Genomic DNA, 22,258 nt, shown 5'->3' with positions numbered 1-22,258 from the left:
AGTCTCCTGTTCAATGACGTGACGTCAAAGAAAGAACGGCTCACTATTCCCATGAAACTTATAACAGAAGTTTTCCATGTCTCTTCTCTTGCAAAGTCTATTCGTTTCTTTCAGCTGCAGTTATGCTCAAACATTAGTTCTGATAAGAGTGAAAGTCCCATGATAACAGATGTTTAATGGTCAAGCCACATATCAGAATTGAGTAATACTTCGGGTTGTTGCAGAAAACCCAGTAGTGCGTGGACAAGGGAGTAGTAATGCAAGAATTACATTTGCTAGACAAAAAGGAGGCCTTTCTGTGTGCTAAGAGTGCAGTTTGCTGCAAGTGCAATATGTGTCATTTCATCAGCTCGGTGCGTGTTGTGACATGAATGAGATTAAGCTCATAAAACTGGATGACTCAGATTTGCACTTGTGCCCTGCCAGCAGACTGTCTTATCATCTCTGTTTCTGAAGGATTTTCTCTGCCTCTTCTTTGTCCTATTCTGAAGATGTAAAGATTGAGATAGAAAGCGAAAAGAGACGGGAACGTTTATGCAGACTAAGACTGGACAGAGGAGAGAGAATGGACACTTGGCAGTAAGAGGAAATCTGAGAGCTCATCAATCACTCTGTAACGTTATGTAATCGAGCTCTGCTGGAGAGGGTGGAGACCCACACGAACAGCTGCGGCCGATCTGAGCACGCTAAGCAAGAGTAAGCGCGCTGTGGGAAAGCGAAGAAATGTGGGAGTGGGGTGGAAAGCAGTTACACCGCATTTATCCTGCAGCTAACATCACGACCAGCATAGTCAGGATGATTATTTTATTGTAATGAACTCTGCACACTGTCTGCAAAGATCTGGAGTGCACAAAGTCGGAAATTGCTCCCCATGGGCTTCATATTGGTAATGGTGTGAAAACGGTGAATCCATGCATAATGCATGAACTAAATACACATTTAGTTTTAAAAGATAGCCAGTAATAGGGTGGTGTTTTGTTGTAGTGGATAAAATGCAGGGTGTGTAACTGGAACAATCTAGGGTTGGGTTCTGGAAATAAAAATCCCATTCTTTTTTTCATAGAGAAATCAATTTTAACGATTATATACAAACCTTTTGAGACAGACGTACCATAAGATTGGAGGTTATTAATCAATGTTATGTGGTTCTGTTGAAGCCATAATTCAGAGTAATTTAAAAAAAACAATCATATTTAATATAGAATTTTTAGGTGAAGAACTACACTACCCATGAATCCTAAAGAGAAAGCAATCCCATGACAATTGACATATTCAAGCCAGTATTCCTACATTCTTCACTCTCTTATTTGTATATACACATACAATACCATTCAATTTTTAGGGCTGATGAGATTGTTTTTTATGTTTTTGAAAGAAGTCTCAACTAAGCAGCATTATTTGATAAATAGAGTAAAACCAGTAATGTTGTGAAATATTATAACAATTTAAAATAGCTGTTTTGTATGTTATTACATTTTAAAATATAGCCTACAGTATATAAAAAGCTATTTTAAATGACTGTGATGGTAAATCTTCTCAGCAACCATTACTTCAATCTTCAGTGTCACATAATCCTTCTTCTATGCTGATTTGAAATATATTGTTTATACTTATGATAAATTACTAAAAATCAATTATGAATAATAAATCAGTTTTACTTGTACTATTGTTTTTAATTCAAGAATGTAATTTGCAGTGCTTTATTGGATTGTTGTTCATTCCCTCATAGAAGACATTAGTTTTGAACATTTCTCTTTTTCTGATTTTCATGCATTGCATATGTATATGCTGATTTTTTTTTGCTTCAAAACAGTTAATGTTGTGAGTATTCTCAGAGGTGATTGGTTTGGTTCATGGCTAAGAGCTAAAGCATTTTTTTGTTTAAATCCTTATGGAGAAAATGAATGGGAAAAATGGGAACCAATGCCACTGAAAAAGTGTCTAGTCACTGTTGTGCTCTATTGACTAGTTAGCGTCAACACCTTCATCCCTACTGGTGGATGTCTTACTACACCATTATGTTGTCAAAAAGCATGTTTAATGGCCTTTTAAAGTAACTGCTTTTGTTCAAGCCACACAAATATTTAATTATATTAGATGCTTTATTTGGAGGGCTCTTAATCAAATGGACTCTTTTTGACAAGTGATCAGTCACATGTTTCTGGAAGCGAGTAGCCATGAAACAAAGATGGCGTCCTCTAGGCTGCGTACTTCAAGGGGGCCATGAGCCCTCCCTCTGATGACTGCAGCTGAGTTGAATGGGAACCGTATCAGATAACTTAGTGTATTATAGACCTCCTTGGTTTATTCCCCATAATGAGCAAGCCAAGAGCCATCAGCACTGTGCCCTTGAGCAAGGCACTTAACCTCAGGTTTACCTCAAGGGAATTGTCCCAATAATAAAATCATGCCACCATTCTATTGCAACATCTCACAGGCTTGTTCATATGGTAATAAATAAAGATTATATTCTATTTTAAGACAAAATCTGCTCATCACGAATGCACTTATTTTCTTTGGCAGGCTGTTTAACAGCTATTACAGTGAGACTTATGTGCCAAACTTATCCTTCATTCAGCATGTGCCACGGCAGGGATTCTTCCCTCTTGGATCGAACCACGTTTTCATGAACGTTAGGGCTCAGGAACATGAGACATCATATTTGTTAGGGGTATAACAGAGTCGTTGCTAAATTAGGAAACGTTTTGATGCCGCCCAAAATAAATGAATAAAGTTATAAGCAATTGTGTGTTGAAGGTTTGCTGTTCGTCTTCAGGAGCTCTAAGTAGAAAGCTGTCAGTCACACTCCTGACATGACCTCAGAGGCCTGGAATCAGAGACATATGATCACCACGTTCTGAACGCAGAGTCGAGAGGTCATTTGAGAACCTGTTATTAGCTCTGAGCTAAGGGTGAAGGAAACATGTAGTGTTCGCAGTCACGCTGAGACTTCAGTCAATGATCAAATTTGCTTTTGATATTTCTTACAATATATGCACTGGGGCTGTTTCTCTCTGCAAGAAAAGTTTCAAGGATTTTACACGATCCCGGCGCAGGTGCTGATAAGCTCTTTGGAATGTGTTGACACTAATCCCATTTCAGTTTAAGGCATTAAACCATCTTATAAGTTTTGATTTATCTGTTCCCCGCTAAGACCTCGTTAACGTGCGAAGCTACTGCATTTCAGGAAAGGTTAGGGGTTATGTGTTTCTTGGAACTCTAGTTGATTCCCACTGTTGGAGTCTCTTCATGTTAGTGAAGTACACAAGAGATTAAACATATGTACTTATGGGTTTTACTAAAGGCTTCACTGCCTTGTAATTTTTGTGGAAACCGGCCCTGTTTACTTGTTACTGTGATTTCTTTTGATGTGACAGTTTTATGGGGTATGTTTGAGGTGATTTGCTTGGAGGAAGCAATTAGCCATCTTCTCCTTCTTTAGAAGTGGGAAGACGCCACTTGTCAACATTTGAATTAATGACTTTGATGGGCATTTATGGGTTTTGAAATGCTATAGAATGTACAGTATGCCTGCAATATGTTTCCTTTTGAATTGTCGCTGAGCACAGAGCGTTAGGTTGTCAAACAAACTGATTGATACAGAATCAGTGCGCTTTTCCAGGCATAACATTCCTTCATTTTAGCTCCTTTTCTTCCGCTTTGAAGTTTGAGATGAAGTGGAGAACAGCTGGGACGTCTGAAGCCAAAGGAAGAGTGTGGGAGGTGGTGTAATGTGAAAGTTAAGCATTGTGGGTAAGTGTTTGTGTGCGTGTGTGTGACAGGTGTCCACTGTGTCTCGCTGGAAAGGGACAGTAGCTATATTTAGCACCTCTGACAAGTTTCCACCACTCCTGTCAGGCAACAGCATACCCATAATTACAGCGTATGTGTGTGTGTGTGTGTGTGTTTGTTTCTGTCTTACTGCGTTTTATTCCGGTATTTAATGTCAGAGGTCCATAAGAGGCATTGTAGGAGTTCTTGTTATGTGTGTAATTCATCCACCGACACATTATTTTGCTCTATTTTTGATCAACATGAAAACCCTGCAATCCAACTGTTCTTTTAATTACTAAAACACAGTTTCTCCTCAATAACCTTTATGTGGCTTATTTCTATTTAGCCACAGAGGCACATGTTCTGCTGTACTTTACTTCCACCTAGTGGACCACTGTAACATCACACAGGAAGCAGAAACATATTTAGGTCATTCTCATATTTAGAGAATGTTATGGAATAGCATACTACCCATACTAAAACTACCATTCCTGTAGTATATATTTTAGTATACTTGGCTCAGTATGCACAGTTTCTGTATGCATAGAATATATGCACTACTACATAAAGCTATTAAAAATATTTTTCAATAAATAAAGCTTAAATAAAATAAAATATAAAATATTAGATGAAAAACGTATACGCTTAAAAAAAACGTAAATGAAAACGTGAAATGTTGCATAAAGATAAATAGAAAAAAAAAATGATTAAAAATGACAAAAACACAACAAAAGTACAAGAACTTAACTAAAAAATTATATATATAAGCTAATTAAAATATTTACTATTACTATTAATATTAACTATTTTAGTATTAAACATACTAAAATAACACTGGCTCTATACTATAGTCTTTACTGTACTGTAGTCTGTAGTCATTTAATTTCCAATGTGATGTGTGATGAACCTAAAGTAATTTTACCTTTTTTTTTGTCACTCATTATTTAATGTGACAGCCAAAAATAAAGATTTTTTTTTAGAAATATGAACTGGCAAAATACCCATTTAATTTCCAAAATTAAATTGGAACATGATTAATTCATGTGACATAATTTAACGTGCTATTCTTGGAAACATTTACTGTACTGTACTTACTGTTTTTGAAGCGTATACTGTGCAGTATTCAGTGAGCTAGTATTCCATTCCGAACACATCCTAGGATCCTTAATCAATGTTGTATTTGATTCTGGAACCGTCTGGCTTCTTCATCTTGTTCCTGTAACAATAAATAACAACATATGCTGACAACAATTAAATAAGAATGTCATTGCATACTACTGTTATGAAATATATATAAACAAATACTGAAATATGGTTATGTAACAGCCCTTTGAGATGATGTGAAACCAACAGAATTACTGCAGGGTAAATTCATTGTAAAGTGACCCAGTCAGTCAACATCATATTCTGTGCTCTAACACTATTTGCATAATTACTGCACCAAATTTAGTCTAAAAGCCTTTTTCAAAACCTGTGCCTTCAAACACTGTCATTTCAAATTTGTTGGCAGTGAAGTGATAGTGATATGTGTATGGAAACCGTTTAACTGGATGTTCTTTGAAGGGAGAGGAGCATGGGTTTCCCTGTCAACACCATCTTGTCAAGGGCAGATTTGGTCAGACAGGAGGGGGATGTTCTAAACTGCCAGTCGGATGAAATTTAAGACACTCTCCGAGCCACCCCCATCCGTGACTCCTCCAATCCGACTGCATGTTGTTATTCTCTGTGCCCTTTAAGATTTATGCTGGTCACTTACGACTTTCCTTTGCTTTGCGACATTGTGATAGGTAAGACTATCAGTGTGTTAGATTTGCATGGACAAATCTGTGCTGTACTTACACCGTAGCAGCAGAATTTGGGATTGGTTTGTGTTATCAGCTTCCCATATCATTATATGGACCATTCATACATCCAGTTATAAGTTGTCTGCCTGGTGTGCAACTTTTCATGACCTTTGGAAGATGCATGCGTGGACACCTGCAATGTGGGCAAATAAAAGGTAGAGAAGTCAAATTATTACATACTCAACTCTAGAAGTAGACAGCACTTTTAATCTCTCATCCCTAAAAATTAAGTTGCAGTTCAAATTTTAATGTAAGAATTATCGATCAAAGTTTACACACGACGTTAAATAAAATAATTGTATACATAAAATGTTACATACGAAGTGTAACTAACAACATCACCTAGTTTCATTCGATTTGGGTTTTGACTAGAGTGCTGACAACTAGTGTTGTTTCGTTTTTGAATGAATCATTTAAGTGAACAAAGCGATCCGGTTCGAACGAATCATTCATGTTTTCCGTTCACTGAAGCAAGTGACCGATTTCCTCCAAGTGAGAACGAAGCTCGTTCGTGAATAACTGATCATGTATATAGATCAGTGTTAATATACCCTAACATATTTGTAGCCTAGTATGTTATAATATTCTATTCAAGTCTGCAAGTCAGCGTCGTTCAAAACAAGGAGAGAAATAAGAGTGCGGAAGAATTATGAATGTAAACATGGCTATACATAAAAAATAGGTAGAATATATTGAAACAACATTAAACTACTAAATATATTTATACTGTTAGCTGTATATAAATTGGGGGAAAGCTTTATGCGTCATTAAGGATTTGAACGACACTTAGTTAAGCAAATCGGTTAAATGAACGATTCGATTCACTCACCCTTTATTTTCGCTTGTCACCACCTACTGGCATAAATTAGCTATGTAAATGTAATCTACAGAAAATATCACTGAACGAATTAATGAATACATCTGAATAATTATTTTAGTGAATGGGGTTAAAAGATTCGAGTCACTAAATAAAAAAAATCCAAACCACTAGCTACTGACGACAGAAGCACACATGCGTAACGTTAGATTGAAAAACCGCTTTAATTAAAATAGTGAAGTAAGTTAGAAGTTTCACCGACTTGAAAGATAGCACCTCAGGCTCAAACTAATGTCTGAATTAACATAATAAAACATTAACATTAGTTGATACCTGTCATGGACTGAATACATCCTGGCTCTTTCTCTGTCGAATCGCCAAATATTATACGACATAACGAATTAATATTAATTTCATCATGCAGACGTTGCTTTGAAACCTTCTAGGCGCGTCCCCTCACGTGACTAATAAATATTCATGAGCCAAGCTTTCTCTGTAGTACTATTGGTGAATTCGTTTCCTATCGAGGAAGTTATCGTTTCGAGTAGTGATTCAACGCGCTTAAGCGTTTACAGTGAATAATATCATTATCGATAGCGAAGCTTCACATAATGTGATGAACATAAACACTAAAGAAGGGCTAATTTGAGACGGTAGGCTGTTCTTTACGTGGCTTTCTATTGCTGATGTGGAGCACAACCTATCAACCGTGTGTAACCTATCATTGTTTTCATCTGTCATTGTCAATATCGTGAGTCGATAGCAATTTAGCCTCGATCCGTATACGTGTGAGATACATTTATTTCTTAGAGGAACGGTTGTTGTGAGATTTGTACAATCAGTCAGATTGAGAAGCTTCAGTGTATGTCTGTGGGAATGTGCGACTTGATATTGCTATGGCAACGTGTCATCAGTGCTTATGGACCAAAACATGAGCATCATCATCGGTGTGAATAAAGATCGAAGTGATACAAACCTTTCAGATCAGACTGTTGATACATTGATTGTGGATCATTATAGTGCTAACAAGATCTGTTTAAAAGTAGCCCGAAAAAGCTAACTTCCAAAATACTGATTAACATTATTAACGCTAATATTAATGCAGCTTTACCGCCTTATATTCAAACTCACTTACAGACAAATCACTAAAATACACGTTAGGCTACTCATAGTGTACAGTGGGGTTCAAGAGTATGCAGCCACATTGATTTTAACACAAGAAAAAAAATAACACAAATCAAACCTGGTTGAGCAAGTTCTGATTTTTACTAAGATATAAACATATATTTAATAGTAATACATATTTATACAATTATATATTAGCAACATATTTCATGTCACATTTCTTGATGTAAATAATGCTACAAATGTATTATTATAATGGCATTCTAGAATCAGAATTAACAACAACAAATATTCATCACCAAATATTTAAAAGGATAGTTCACCCAAAAATGAAAATGTTGTCATTTACTTACCCTCAAGTTGTTCCAAACCTGTATGAGTTTCTATGTTCTGCTGAACACAAAGGAAGGTATTTTGAAGAATTCAGGTAACTAGACAGTTGACGATAGCCATTGACTTTTATAGTAGGAAAAAAATACTTTGGAAGTCAATGGGGCGCTGAAACTGTCTGGTTACCGACATTCTTCAAAATGTGTTCAACAGAACAAAGAAAACTCATACAGGTTTGAAACAACTTGAGGATGAGAAAATGATGACAGATATTTTCATTTTTGGGTGAACTATCCCCTTAAATCTGTTCAGCTTTTCACTCAAAATTATTTTTCTGATTTTATTATTATTTAATGAATACATTTGTGTTAAATTTGGAAATTTTGACTTATGAAATGTTTTGGCCTAAATTAAATGTTGTATTGTATTTGACTTTGACTGTGTGATGGACTTCCTGTTTCTCAGAGGGAGCGGATCGGAGACTCCACCATGCCAGGAGACGAAGTTCGACAGAGGAAAGGAGGTGGCCGTAAGAAGTCCAAAAAGGGGAAAGGGAAGGGGCAGGGTGCTTTGGATCGGGCTGGCAGTCTAGATGAGCAAAATGACCTGCTGTTGCCGCCACCCGTCATACCACCTAAAAAGCCTATGGAGGAGAGGATCAAAACAGCCCAGGCTAAGATAGAGGATGAGTCGGCCATTTCTATCTGCCTGCAGGTGCTGATCCCATACCTGCTGGCTGGGATGGGGATGGTGATGGCAGGTATGGTGCTGGACAGTGTGCAGGTAAGAGACTTTTGAAGAACTTTCTGCCACTTTGCATAACGTTTTATCGCATGACATGTCTTTGCAACAGTTTGAGGTTGATGCTATAGCAATTAATGTTCCCACTTTAATTATCCAGCATGTCAAGTGCTGATATTTATGGTGCTCACTTACAGGAAGCAGAGTGTGAGGCAAATTAATGTGGTCATTAAAATTCATTCGGAAGGAGAGAGACCGGACAAAACACTCCTATCACAAAGCATTAAAGCAATAGTTCAACCAAAAATTTGAAGTCACTACAAATCTGTTTGTTTTGTGGAACACAAATTGAGATGTTTAACAAAATGTTAATGTAACTTTTCTTTACATACAACAAAAGTGAATGGGAAAAGTGTCAAGCTCTAAAAAGAACAAAAAGACATAATAAAAGTCTCAAAAAAATGGAATGAACCAAATAATTTATTGAACGAAATGTGCATTTCATGATACAGATGAATCCTTTCATTAGGTGTCCCTCAAAATAGAAATAAACTCAGATGTCAGAGGAAAAAAGACCAAATTGTGAGATGTGAACTCAAACTTCCAAGAAAAAAAGTCAGAATTGCAAGATGTAACCCCAGAATTCCGAGACGTAATTCTGAAAAAGATAGATGTTAACTCAGAGTTCTGAGAAAAAAGTCAGAATTGTGAGATATGAATTCAGACTTCAGAAACAATCAGAATTGCGATTTATTAATCTTGATTTCTCACAACTTGCACGTCGCGTAGCTTTGCACTGAAGACCAACGGCTAAGGTCAGAATTTTCCTTAAATAAAACAACATTTTTATATCGTATACTCCCAGAACACTTGGAATATATGACGTGTGTCACATGGGTTCATTCTGATATTTTTTGTCTCTTTTAAAAAGCTTGAAGCTGGCCGCTATTCACTGCTATTACATGGAGGAGACATTTTTACAAATTCTCCTTTTGTGGTCCATAAAAGAAAGAAGGGCATACGGCATTAGAACAACAACAGGGTGAGTAATTTATGACTTAATTTTCATTTTAGAGTGACCTATCCCTTTAAATCAAAATTGAGAGATAAACTCAGATTTGCAAAAAATAAGGCCAGAATTATTAGATAAAAAGTCCACATGAGAGCGAGTAAATATTGACAAAAAAGATTCTTTTAAAGAGCGCCTGCCTAATAATCGTTGTTTCAAGAGATGCTGTGTCCTGATGGTGTTTAATGAATGCGTTCAGAGGTGTGTGTTGGTGATGTGGGTCTGGATTTGCTGCGTCACTGTGCCTGCTCACGACCGAGCTGGGGTTGTTTTTAGCTGAATCATGCCCCTCGTCCCAACGTGTCCTCTACGCACTGGCTAGCGGTAGAGTGGTGAGTAATCGAACAACGCAGCTTTTACAACCCCATGGGTTCTCAATCTGTCTCTTTGTCTCTCATACACACACTTGTTCTATCTCGCTCTCCTCCTTCGTCTTTCCCCCCTCTCGTCCGGCTGCCAAGCACTCAGCCCTTTCATAGCTGATAAGACAGGTTCAGTTATACGTCAGAGGAGACATTAGCAGAGAGCAGGACGGGGGACAGATGCAAGACTGAGCATCTGAGTCAGATGAAATGGTTGATAGGAAGTAATAAGGCTCGCGACTAGTGACTGTTTAAAGGCCTGATGCACCGGTGAGGAGGGGGTGAAGAGGAACGAGTGGAAAAAAGCCTCAACATGTGTTTCTGTCACGTTCTGGACCTGTTAGACCAGGCCTGGTGACGGAGACGTCGAGCCAGACAGTACTGTTTGTCTTGTGAGTCACGACTCCTGTGGCAGAGAGAAGATGCGCTCTGGAGATCGTAGCGCGCGTGTACATGGACGTTCCAGCGACCTGCGAGTGAAAAAAGCGGCGGCTTTGGAATTATCGTAAGAGTCCTCTAGAGACAGCTCTCATCAGGCATATGACGAGTCTTGAAGTTTGTATTTTGATGCTCAGAGAACCAACTCAGGAGAGAGGAGACTTTTGAATGTGAAGATTCCTGTTGGATTTGTTGGCATTGATAGAACTGAAATATACATCAGCCAACTTGTCGGGCCTTTGCTATCGTGGGACAATCTGAAGATACTAAATTGCCTCATTGTTTAATCTGTCTGAGTCAGCATATTATTTTTCTTCTTCCTAACCTACATCATATTCTTGCCTGTTTGTCTTGAGCTCCTTATTTAAGTTTTCGAGACATTATGAAAGGAACGTTAGGCTATCTAGGAGAGTGTTAAAAGCTTCCAGGAGCCCTCGTTGAACCTTCCGGTTACGTTGGGGAATGGGGTAGCAGAGATGGTGGTCACTCAGTTAGAGCTGGAGCTCTGTTATCAGGGGACGAAGCTCAGAGGTTTCACCTGCAAGCTCACCCGTTCGGCTCATGGCTTTCTGCCGGAGAGCTCGTACATCATCGCTGCGCAGGTCTTCCTGCCGTATCTGCTGGGCGGCCTGGGGATGGTGGCGGCCGGTATCGTCATGGACATTATCCAAGTATGAGCAATTTAATCTAGATTTGCCATATTTCTTGGTTGATATGTTATTGAAATTGCATTTTTACAAACTGTAAGTAATGTTGTTTTCCAAAAGTATTGATAAATGTTGGCTGTATATGTAAGTATATGTAATACCATTATACTTTGATATATCTCACCAGTATAAAAAAGTACAATTTTTGGACATGTACCATGGTAGTGCTGTGACTTTGTGCCTTGGAGTACCATGTAAATACCATGTGTAAATACCATGGGAGTCCTACAGTAGTTTTATAAAGGCATGATACTACCATATTCATATACCATCTTCATGTTACTTCAAGAATATCATGATATCTAAAAATCATATTTCCATTGTAGCATGTCTCTAAAATCATAATACCATGGTACTTTTCTACTTTTTTGGTGTTTTCTTAGTTAGCATGTAGAAGTTTAAAGAAATAAGCCAGATTAATAAATGTATTAAGAATAATAAGAGAGGTAAAATCACTGTGATTCATGGCTTTAACTGGTTTTAATGCTTTAATAACATGACAGCATAAATAAAACAAAATTGTATCATACTTTATTAATAACTTATCTCAAATTCATCGATTAATTTATCAGTTTATTTAAAAACTGGTTCACTTAATATTTTGCTAATTTTCTGCTTAATTCATTGCTAAAACATTATTTCCTTTCTTTCTGAAAGCACCCCCCCCCCTAAAAATAGTTGCAATAAAATAAAATATAAATATTAGATGAAATATTTAAACCAAAAAAACTTAAATTAAAATAAAATAAATTAAATTTAAGTAGTAGTATTACTACACCTAAAACTGAAATAGATTTCAATTATGCACATAACAATTGCATAATTGAATTATATTTCAAACAATGCACATAACAAAATGACTAAAAATAAAATTTAAATGAAAACTGAAAGTCTAAAAATAAAATCTAGTTCAAAATGTGAATAAATTCTATACTAATATGTAAATAATACAAAAATAACACTGCTTTTGTATGTTCCATTATTGCACCTTTACATTAAACATGTAGAAAAATGTATGTAGATCTAAAGCTACTGCATTCTAACACAAAATATCCCCTAGTTAATACACTTAATGTTATATATATAGGCTACAGTATGCAGTTATCTCATGAAATATCAGCACACTTCGCAAGCACATGCTAGCTTGCAGTAACAGCTCCTCGTGTCCCTCATGTCCTCCAGTTGTTGGCATGGACTGTGTTGTGTGTCTATTAATTGAATTCTCATGGGGGCAGGTGAGATAGACAGGGTGAGAGAATGAGAGCTTGTTTGTAGAGGACTGAGAGAGAGAGAGGAGAAGTGGGCTAGATCCCAAGACGGGCCTGTGATGTGACACCGGTCTCTCGAAACAGCCTGCACTGTGGTAAAAATACCATCCCCTGGCTGACTGGCTGGCTGGCTGGCACCGGTCTCTTATCTGTTCATTTAAACATTACGGCTATTTTTAACTGCATGATGAGTGGGCTTGTGAAGAGAGGAGTGCTCAACTCGTATACTGACACGTACTAAATATAAACGCACAGCACAAGAAGCCATTCATGTTCGATGAGTCACTTCGACTCTTTTGTCAGCATGCCCATTATGAGATGATATTTATGGTTTTGCTGATGACTAGTTTGTGTTTTGACTGTAAGAATCAGAATAAAGAGCTGAAACTGACACCTAGTTGGATTAATCTGATAGTATCTTTCATTAAGACGCCACTCAGTTTAAAAATATTGACTGATGATCACATTAGCAGTGATGTGGGAAAGCCAATGCACCATTCTGTGAAAAGTATCTGTTTAACTTGAAAAGTATCTATGGACCTCAGGGCAGGACTTCAGTGTGACAGTGTGACTTAAATGGATAATGAGAATTATTATTTTACTGTGTACCTTTTTATGTCTGCACCAGTGTTGTGTTTGTTGTCCCTTTGAATTATGTAGCGATAATTGAAAGCGATTTAAATTTTAAATGCAGTTTCAACTGTGTGAATTTTCTAGTATCAGAAGATTTTATTTATTTATTTTTGCGTATTGAAACATATTTTTGCATTGTGGTGTTATTTCTTTTATTTTTTGTATTTTTTTTGTATTAAGTACATTCAATCCCTCACCCTAGTATCTTGTTAATCCTGTAATAATCCTGTCTGGACACAAGTGATTTATTTATTTATTTATTTATTTTTTAATTCATTTTAAAATCTGCATTAACTACATTAATCTAAATAAATACCACCTTGATGTATTTTATAAATATATTTTACAAATAATTTTGATGAATTCTAAATTATTAGTATTATTTAGATATGACGCAGACATTGCTTGACCATTTTAATGAGATTTACACTTTGTTGTTTTTGTTGTTGTTGTTGTAAAACCTGAATGTGTGTGTGCCGAACACTGTGCTTTCTAAAATACCTGGAAAATCGCTCTTTTTTTTGGTCTACTTTTTTGCCTGCTTACACATTTCTCTTTTAATTTCATAAATATTGTTTTAATGGTTCCAGGTCAACCTCGATATCATGGAGAACAGTATATTTTCAGTTTCAGACTGTTATAGATGTATAAATCTGCTGTGTGTGTGTGTGTGTGTGTGTGTGTGTGTGTGTGTGTGTGTGTGTGTGTGTGTTTCAGCATTGGGATGTGTTTAAGGTGATCACAGAGGTGTTTATCCTGGTACCTGCTCTGGTCGGGCTCAAGGGAAACCTGGAGATGACTCTAGCATCTCGTCTCTCCACTGCTGTATGTAAAAATATTAATAATCTATCTGAAACTGTAACCTTCGTGTTTAATGACCATGAGTGTGTATTACATCAAGCGTTTATTTCCTTCACTGTGGTTTTGTTTCCCATCATCCTCAGGCTAACACTGGACAGATGGACGACCCCAAACAGCAGTGGCTGATGGTGACCTGTAATCTTGCTCTTATTCAGGTGGGTGAATCAGAATACACTGGAATACACTGGAAACTGGCTTTAGTACCAGTCAGAGATAAATTAGACATTACAAACATGAATTAACAGAACAAACTTTCATTAAAGATTAAATAAATAAGAATATGAACAATCACTCCGAGACTTCATTCTGCAGGAGTCCTCGTTCTTGAATACCAATGAGAACTCGTTCATTATAAAATGAATTTTTAATCTCTGTTTAATTATGAATGAAGGCATATGATCTGTGATTGTGTGGATGTCTTCCTCAGGTTCAGGCCACTGTGGTGGGCTTCCTGGCAGCTCTGGCGGCCGTAGGGCTTGGTGCTCTGTCCAGAGGGGGTGTAGAGCTGGACCAGGCGGCTGTCCTGTGTGCTAGCAGTGTTACCACCGCATTCATGGCCGCGCTGTCCTTAGGTACACCACTCTTCATTCCTTCAAGATGACATGAAATCAATTTACATTTCTTTAAAAATATCTATGGTCATATTGTTTATGAAGTATATTTTATGAAAAAAAAAAAAAGATTTTCATAATCTAAAGAAAATGTAAAGAAATTTCTGTGCCTCTAAAACCATTTTAAAAGACTGCATAGGTAGGAAAAAACTTGCGTATAATAAATAAAAATTACTTCACAATCCACAATACAATGGATAAAATAAAATTGCAATATTTCTATTAACCAAAATGTGTTCAGAAGTTTAAAAAAATAAGAATTTAAGTAAATTCATTTTTATTGTGCAAGGACGCATTCAATTGATACAAATTTCAGTAAAGACTCTAACATTGTTACGAAAAATTATATTTCAAATAAATTTTGTTCTTTTGAACTTTCTATCAATATCGACATTTATCAAAGAATCCTGATTTTTTATTTATTTTTATCACTATTTCCACAAAAATATGAAGCAGCACCACTGTTTTCAACGTTGAGAATAGTATGAAATATTTCCTTATTGGCAAATCAGCATATTCGAATGATTTCTGAAAGATCATGTGACACTAAAGAGTGGAGTAATGATGCTGAAAATTCAGCTTTGACAACACAGGAATAAATTATTTTACAATACATTTTAATAGAAAACGGTTCATTTAAATTATAATAATAATATTTCATTATATGACTGTTTTACTGTATTTTTGATCAAATGCAGCCTTGGTGAGCATAAAAGACAAAAACATAAAAACAACTGACCCCAAACTTTAAACGGTAATACCGTGTGTGTGTGTGTGTGTGTGTGTGTGTGTGCGTGTGTATATGCATTTGGTTCTAGTAAACCTCACTTTATGGTGACGAAATGTCCCCACAAAAATGGTAATATCTGAAATTCTTGTTATTGTGGCGACATTTTTGGTCCCCATTAGGAAAACAGCTTATAAATCATACCAAGTGATGTTATTGAAAGTGTAGAAATGCAGAATGTTTTCTGCAGGGGTTGTGTTCAGGGGTAAGGTTAAGGTTAGGGGATAGAATATATGGTAAAACTCTACAATAAGGTTAATTAGTTAACATTAGTCAACTACCTTAGTTGACATAAACCAAGAATGAACAATACTTCTTCATCATTTATTAATCTTAGTTAATATTAATTTCAACATTTACTAATTCGTCATTAAAATCAAAAGTTTTATTAGTTAACATTATTAATGCACTGTGAACTAACATGAACAAACAATGAACAGCTGTATTTTTGTGAACTAACATTAACAAAGATTAATAAATACGGTAACAAATGTTTTGCTTATTGTTAGTTAATTTTAGTTAACTAATGTTATCCAATGAACCTTATTGTAAAGTGTTACAGAATATATAACACTGGAAACCCTTTGGAAATCCAACATGTGTGTACAGTTGGATCATTTTGATATTTTGAGAATACGGTTTCATGTTGTTTTCACCTTTCTGGATGATGCAACATTATCTTTTTGTCTTTTTTCTTTGAATCTTTCTTTGAACATTACCACTGAAATACAGTATTTGACTCAGCTGCTTTCTTCTGTGTCCAGGTCTGGTGATGATTGGTGTGGTCATTGGCTCCAGGAAGGTGGGCATCAACCCTGATAATGTGGCCACCCCGATAGCAGCCAGTCTGGGAGATCTCATCACTCTTTCTCTATTGGCTGGAGTCAGCACCACATTGTTCCAGTACAGAGGTATGGGGCCATCTAGTAATTCAGTCATCAATACTGTCACGTAACCTAATAACTGCTAGAATATTTATTTTATGCATTACAGCACATATCGTTACAAAACTGCCTAATATTTAATTAGACTATTGTTCATTATTAACAATCGTTAGATAATAGCAGTGTGGAAAACGTTTAGGAATTTAATTCGAAATTACATAAATCATTTGGTTTTATAATATAAATGAACTAAATGAAACAAAAATAAATGAATTTAAAATATCCATAAACTGATCAATATATATTGATGAAATCAATTACAAATATCACATATTTTTTATATTTGAGCCTCTAAATACTAAATGAGTGTGAGCTGTTTAAAGTGTACCAGAAGAGGGCAGTAGAAATGCACAAAAAATATTACTTAAACATTTGGTTCTCATGATTAAAGATTAAGAGTGGAAATCTCCTCCCCTTGGGAAAATCATCTCTCTGTTTTGTTTAGAGACATTAGAGATCTATAGAATGTGGTTCTGATGTCGTTTTATTCTTTAGAGCCCTTCAAATCGGCATTTACTTAAATCATATAGCACATTATCTGAAAATATGCAATTATAAGACTTGCATGTATCATCAGGGTAATCTAAAAATGTTTGTGTGTGTCCAGATGTGTGGTATTTGTCCCCGTTGGTGTGTGTCTTCTTCCTGCTGCTCATTCCTCTCTGGGTGCTCATCGCTAGACGGAGTCCTCAGATTAAAGAGGTTCTGAAGTCCGGCTGGCAGCCTGTTATAGTAGCCATGTCCATCAGCAGGTACAGCTGTGCATGCAGAGACACACTCTTCGATCAATGCGTCAGAATAGAGCGGTGCATGTATGACATCAGAAGCTGGAATACTAATTCACAACTGGTTCCTTCGAGATTTTCCTATGGGGTTTTATGTTTTACGTGTAAAATAAAGCCTGAGGTAAATATAACTTGACTATACGTAGACGTTTTGTCTTAAAAAGTAAATTACACACACCCACAGCGAAAACGTGAATTTTGAAGCAGTTCATTTTTGAAAACGTACTTTTTTAATAAGTAACTAGATACGACAGCTTGGGGTGTGAGTGTTTGCATTGTACATTGTAGAACAAAACATCAGAGTATCGTCAAGTTATGTTTACCACAGGCTTTATTTTACTCGTATATTGAAAAGCCCCATAGGAAAATCTCGAAGGAACAAGAGCGAATTAGGCTTCCGGGTTCTGATGTCATACCTGCACCACTCTATAGAGATAACAAATTAAATGTAGGCCTATTATATATTTAATATCTAGTATAATATTATTCAGTAATATGACACAGTAATATTATATTAAGTTGAATACATTTGAAATTAATAAAATAACTTTAAGGCTATTTAATTGGGCCACTTTAGAATAACTTAATTCCATGAAGTTATGTGAGCAAATTATCTTTCTTGACCAAAAATTATATATATAAAAATAAAAGAAGTTGAAATGATTCTTGTTTTTTTCTATGATTAAACCATGTAAATTCAACATACTTTTCTTAGGATGTGTAACTAATGAAGGTATTATTATTTGTGGGTCAACTAATACATTTAAAATTTATGAAACTCTTCCCAACTTTAGTTTCGGAGGCCTTATTCTTGATAAGACTGTGAGCGATCCCAACTTTGAGGGCATGGCGGTCTTTACACCAGTCATAAACGGTGAGTAAATATCAAACACAAACCACACTTTGAGCAAAGACGCCTTTCACATACTCGGATCCATTCTCAATGTACAGCAGTAGTAGTACAAAGTAACAATAAACCTGAAAAACAAGTTTAGAAACTTAATTTAAGGCCCATTTCCCTCCTCTACTCCTCATTACAGTTAAATTGATCACATCTCTCTCAGTGTTTGGAACTCAACTCGTGGATTCAGGGAGGCGATCGGCCTCTGCTGCCAAAATAAAACCTTCTCATTCCAAATCGTCGCAATAAATCAGAGCACTGGCTCTTCGCTTGCGACGTTTTATCGTACATGAAAGAAGTCAAGCATTTTGACGGGAGTGTAACTAATAGACTTAAAAACCCCAGCCGAGGCAGAGTTTGTTTGGTTTTACGTAAAATATCACTTGTGGTGATTTGTCAACTTCAGCAATCTGGTTTAGATTTCCCCTAGCTGGTTCTGTTCCTACTCAGCTGCACATGTGCTCTACCAATGTCCCGTCCCTCTCGAACCATGACTCAATACTATGTTGGCGGAAACTACACGCATCCCAATGGGAATAGAGCATGTTATGGTTGTAAAAGCGGTCTAATCCAGTAGAAGCTGTGATTCTAAAGCCTGACGTCTTCCATAGTTGTTTATCTGGATCTGGCACCCTATTTTTCCAGCTCAGTCCAGAGACAAACTGCTCTTAATGAGGAACACAAGGTGGCTGGGATTCAGGAGGACTAATTTGATACCTCATTACCTAGTTTGATATTGACGTCAAGGAATACCCTTGAGCTAAAATGTGGAAAAGCTGTTAATTGTCCACACAATACTCTGAAATATGCTGAAAATGTATCATTTGACAGATATCAGTGTGCATACTTCCATAGACGCATGCTGCGTTTTAACATTTGCATCTGAAATGAGGGGAATATGAGAATTGTAATGGTGTAATGGTTGGAAAGCTCTCACATTCTTTCCGTTTTGAACTTTTCAGGGGTAGGGGGGAATCTGGTGGCCATCCAGGCCAGTCGCATCTCCACCTACCTTCATTTCTTGAGCGTACCTGGAGTCCTGCCCTATAAGATGAGACAGCACTGGCCCAACCCCTGTGTCACATTCTTCTCCTCAGGTTGTGCTCCTGGGATCAATTCACTCCTTTAGATCTTTGAGATAAAGTCGGTAATTAGTAGAGTTTGCTAAGTCAAGCTTCGTACTTCAGGATCGGCATTTGAACAAACTTGAACCCTGATATTTACACTTTACACGCATAAATCATCTGCACCATTTGTGTTACAGTTATGAATGATATCTCAAACCCTTGCTGTTCTATTCATTTTCTGAAGTGGTTGGTTACACTGTGATTTTACAACAAAAATCCCATACACATTGAGGGAGAGGCCCAAGCCATATTGAGAGACCAGACCAGGGTCCAGATTCACAAAAAGTTTCTTAACGCTGGGTGCACACTGTATGATTTATAATAGTCTTTTATGACTGATGCTTGTCAGACTGTATGAACATGATTCCAGCTGTAAGCCATGTCACACTGTAGGATCTCAGTTGTCATTAATGTCAGACTATACGACAGTACGCATGTTAGAGTCATCATCAATCTGTGACACGTTCAGGGACCGTGAGCGGCATTTAGATGCGGGATTAAAATGACGACAGATTTTGCCCTAGGATCAGAGGAATCTTTTAGAATTCACAAAATTTGTCACAGACGACCAAATTGTGGCAACAATCGTACAGTGTGCACACGGCTTAAGAAAGTTTTAAGACATTTCTTCAAATAAGTTTTAAGAAGTGATAACTATGACTGGTGAAAACTATCCCTTAAGAATACTTTTTGGGAATGCAAAAACATCTTAACTTTATCCTTAAAGGTGCAGTAAGTGATTTCTAAAAATGCTATTGTTATTTGAATTCACCAAAACAAACACGCCCCTACCCAATAGGATCACAACACAGGCACCTCCCCCTAATGAGCACCTCCCCTTACTGCTGATTGGCTACAAGTGTGTTGTGGTGCTCGGTCCAATCCACTTTCGACGGTATTTCTCAGAAATTGCTTACTGCACCTTTAAGTTAGAAATAAAGAAGAAAATAGCAGTTACAAAGAGTTTTATTCTTAAGAATGTTTCGTAAATAAGTCCCTAGAATATCACTTGGAGATGAGCTTTTGAGTTGGGACCACCCATAACCCCTTTGAAAAATGTAAAAGTCTAGTTTTGATTAATGTCGATCTCGATCATTTTGAAATAACTGAAATCGCTATAAAATAACTGCCATTTCTCCTCAGGAGTGAACTCAAAGTCAGCGCGGGTGCTGTTCCTCCTGGTGGTTCCAGGTCATCTCTTGTTTCTTTTCGCCATTAATATGCTTCAAGGAGGTCACACTGCCATCACACCAACATTCACCTGCTGCTACCTGAGTGCTGCTCTGCTTCAGGTGAGCCGTAGTGTTATATACTTTACAAACCTAGCTGAAGTGTTTCATTTCTGCTCTGCCAGTGCTGGCAAAAATAAGTACAGTAAAAATGGCACAAATTACTTTTAAACCACTGAAAAGTTTATATTTATATACTGTATATATATATATATTTATTATTATTATTATTATATGGATACAAATGCAATCTATTGGCATGTGGTCTGTTTATGAACAGACTGATTCTGGGTTTTACTTGAAAATGTAACAAATTTCAATTTTGTCTCCGATTATTAATTTGAGATTGGAAATCTTTTTGAGGTATTATTAAAGGTGATGTTGGGTGACGTCACTTCTTGTTGACGTTCGAAGAATTGTCAAACAAAACGGAGGCTAGCTCAATTTTAAAACCTTAATATTGTAAAATATTATTCAATTCGAGTAAATTGCTTGATATTTTAATATATTTTAAAATTAATTTATTCCTGTGAATTTTCAGCATCGTTAGCATTAAAAAAAATTCAGTCTGTAATCAGTCTCCAGAGTCACATGATTCTTCATAAATCAAGAAATGATAACATGCTATAAAGTCAGAATTGCGAGATATAAACTTGCAAGTGTGAGAAAAGAAGTCAGAATTGTGAGTTTACATCTCAGGATTCTGATTTTTAAAAAAAGTCTCTTTCAATTCTCTTTAAAAAATATATTTTGTGCCGGAAACAAGCGTCCATAGAAAACAGTTGTGCTGCTTAATATTTTGGTGGAACCGTGGTAAATAATTTCAGGATTCTTTGATGGATAGAAAGTTTAAAAGAACAATATTTATTTGAAAACGAAATCGATTTGTATATGTTGCACAAAAGTATTAATTATTAATAAAAGATTAAAATGTTTGTTAAAAAAAAATCTGTCTGTAATAAGTTAGCAGGAATTGCATGTGAAATAACTGAACGTTTAATCATGTTTTTCCTCACAGGTCGGGATCCTAATTTATACAGCGGACTTGATTGTGCGTTTTATGTGGAGGAAAGGTCTGGACCCTGATAACTTCTCCATCCCATACCTGACTGCACTGGGAGACCTGTTGGGCACGGGTTTCCTGGCCCTGTGTTTCCGTCTGGTCATGTTAACGGAGGGGCACGGCTTATAAAATGTTAGACCCCCTCCTTCTCCAGTTACACCTCTCTGTTCACGGGACCTTTGCCACCCAGGCTGGCTGCAGTGGCTTTGGAGATTCAAACTTTTCTGTGCAAAGCTAAAGACAGAATTTGAGCCACGTTGTTTCTGTGCTTACAGGATAAGTTGACTGGAAATATGAAGTACACTTTTGATCATTGGCAGGTATGGACTACTACCTAATGATCTGTAACATGATTATATTCTAGGTGTGTTGTCCTGTTGCTTCAATGATGCTACTCTCATACACACTAGTCACCTGATTACTGTATATTAAGGTCTAACTTTAGGTGTGTCACAAACCTTTATGTGCCACGTATACATTGAATTTGAAGTTTACAAAATATCAGACCCTGAATGACTCTAGGAGGTTTCTTTTGTCTGACGAATATTGATTTGAAAGAAAATAGTGAAGTATCAAAACTTTTGAAAGTCATTCCTTTGCTGTTTTAATAACTATATACAAGATCATAATTGCTGCTAGATATTTATACTGGATACAACAACTCATATAGCCTACAGAGGGCCCAATGTACCTCTCAGTTTGTAATCTTTTTGCAACTAAAATATTTTCTCTCTCAAAATACCACACTTTGGGAAAAAGGCAAAATAACTATCTCATTTAATGAATGTAATTGGTTGTTCACTTGAATAAATTGATGACAATGAAGACAACAATGATATTGT

At 36.5% G+C, this 22,258-nt stretch overlaps 1 protein-coding gene across 2 annotated transcripts; it reads left to right on the top strand.

The window, feature by feature from the left end:
* Positions 1–5,531: 5,531 nt before the first annotated feature.
* Positions 5,532–22,251, top strand: LOC308703338 (solute carrier family 41 member 1). 2 transcript variants are annotated; one of them, XM_081386742.1, is made up of 11 exons: positions 5,532–5,561; positions 8,356–8,673; positions 13,826–13,933; positions 14,053–14,124; positions 14,397–14,541; positions 16,132–16,278; positions 16,919–17,063; positions 17,891–17,970; positions 18,960–19,094; positions 20,268–20,416; positions 21,372–22,251. In XM_081386742.1, the coding sequence occupies exons 2-11, from the start codon at positions 8,380–8,382 to the stop codon at positions 21,543–21,545; spliced, it is 1,449 nt and encodes a 482-aa protein (XP_081242868.1). In that variant the 5' UTR covers positions 5,532–5,561; positions 8,356–8,379; the 3' UTR covers positions 21,546–22,251. The 2 variants fall into 2 exon arrangements, with proteins under 2 accessions (XP_081242868.1, XP_081242869.1); XM_081386743.1 differs by lacking the exon at positions 5,532–5,561 and adding an exon at positions 6,958–7,088.
* The last annotated feature ends 7 nt before the right edge of the window (positions 22,252–22,258 follow it).

This window comes from Scardinius erythrophthalmus (assembly GCF_964197995.2).
Source record: "Scardinius erythrophthalmus genome assembly, chromosome: 15".
Lineage (NCBI taxonomy): Eukaryota > Metazoa > Chordata > Actinopteri > Cypriniformes > Leuciscidae > Scardinius > Scardinius erythrophthalmus.
This window is presented reverse-complemented; position numbering and strand designations above follow the sequence as displayed.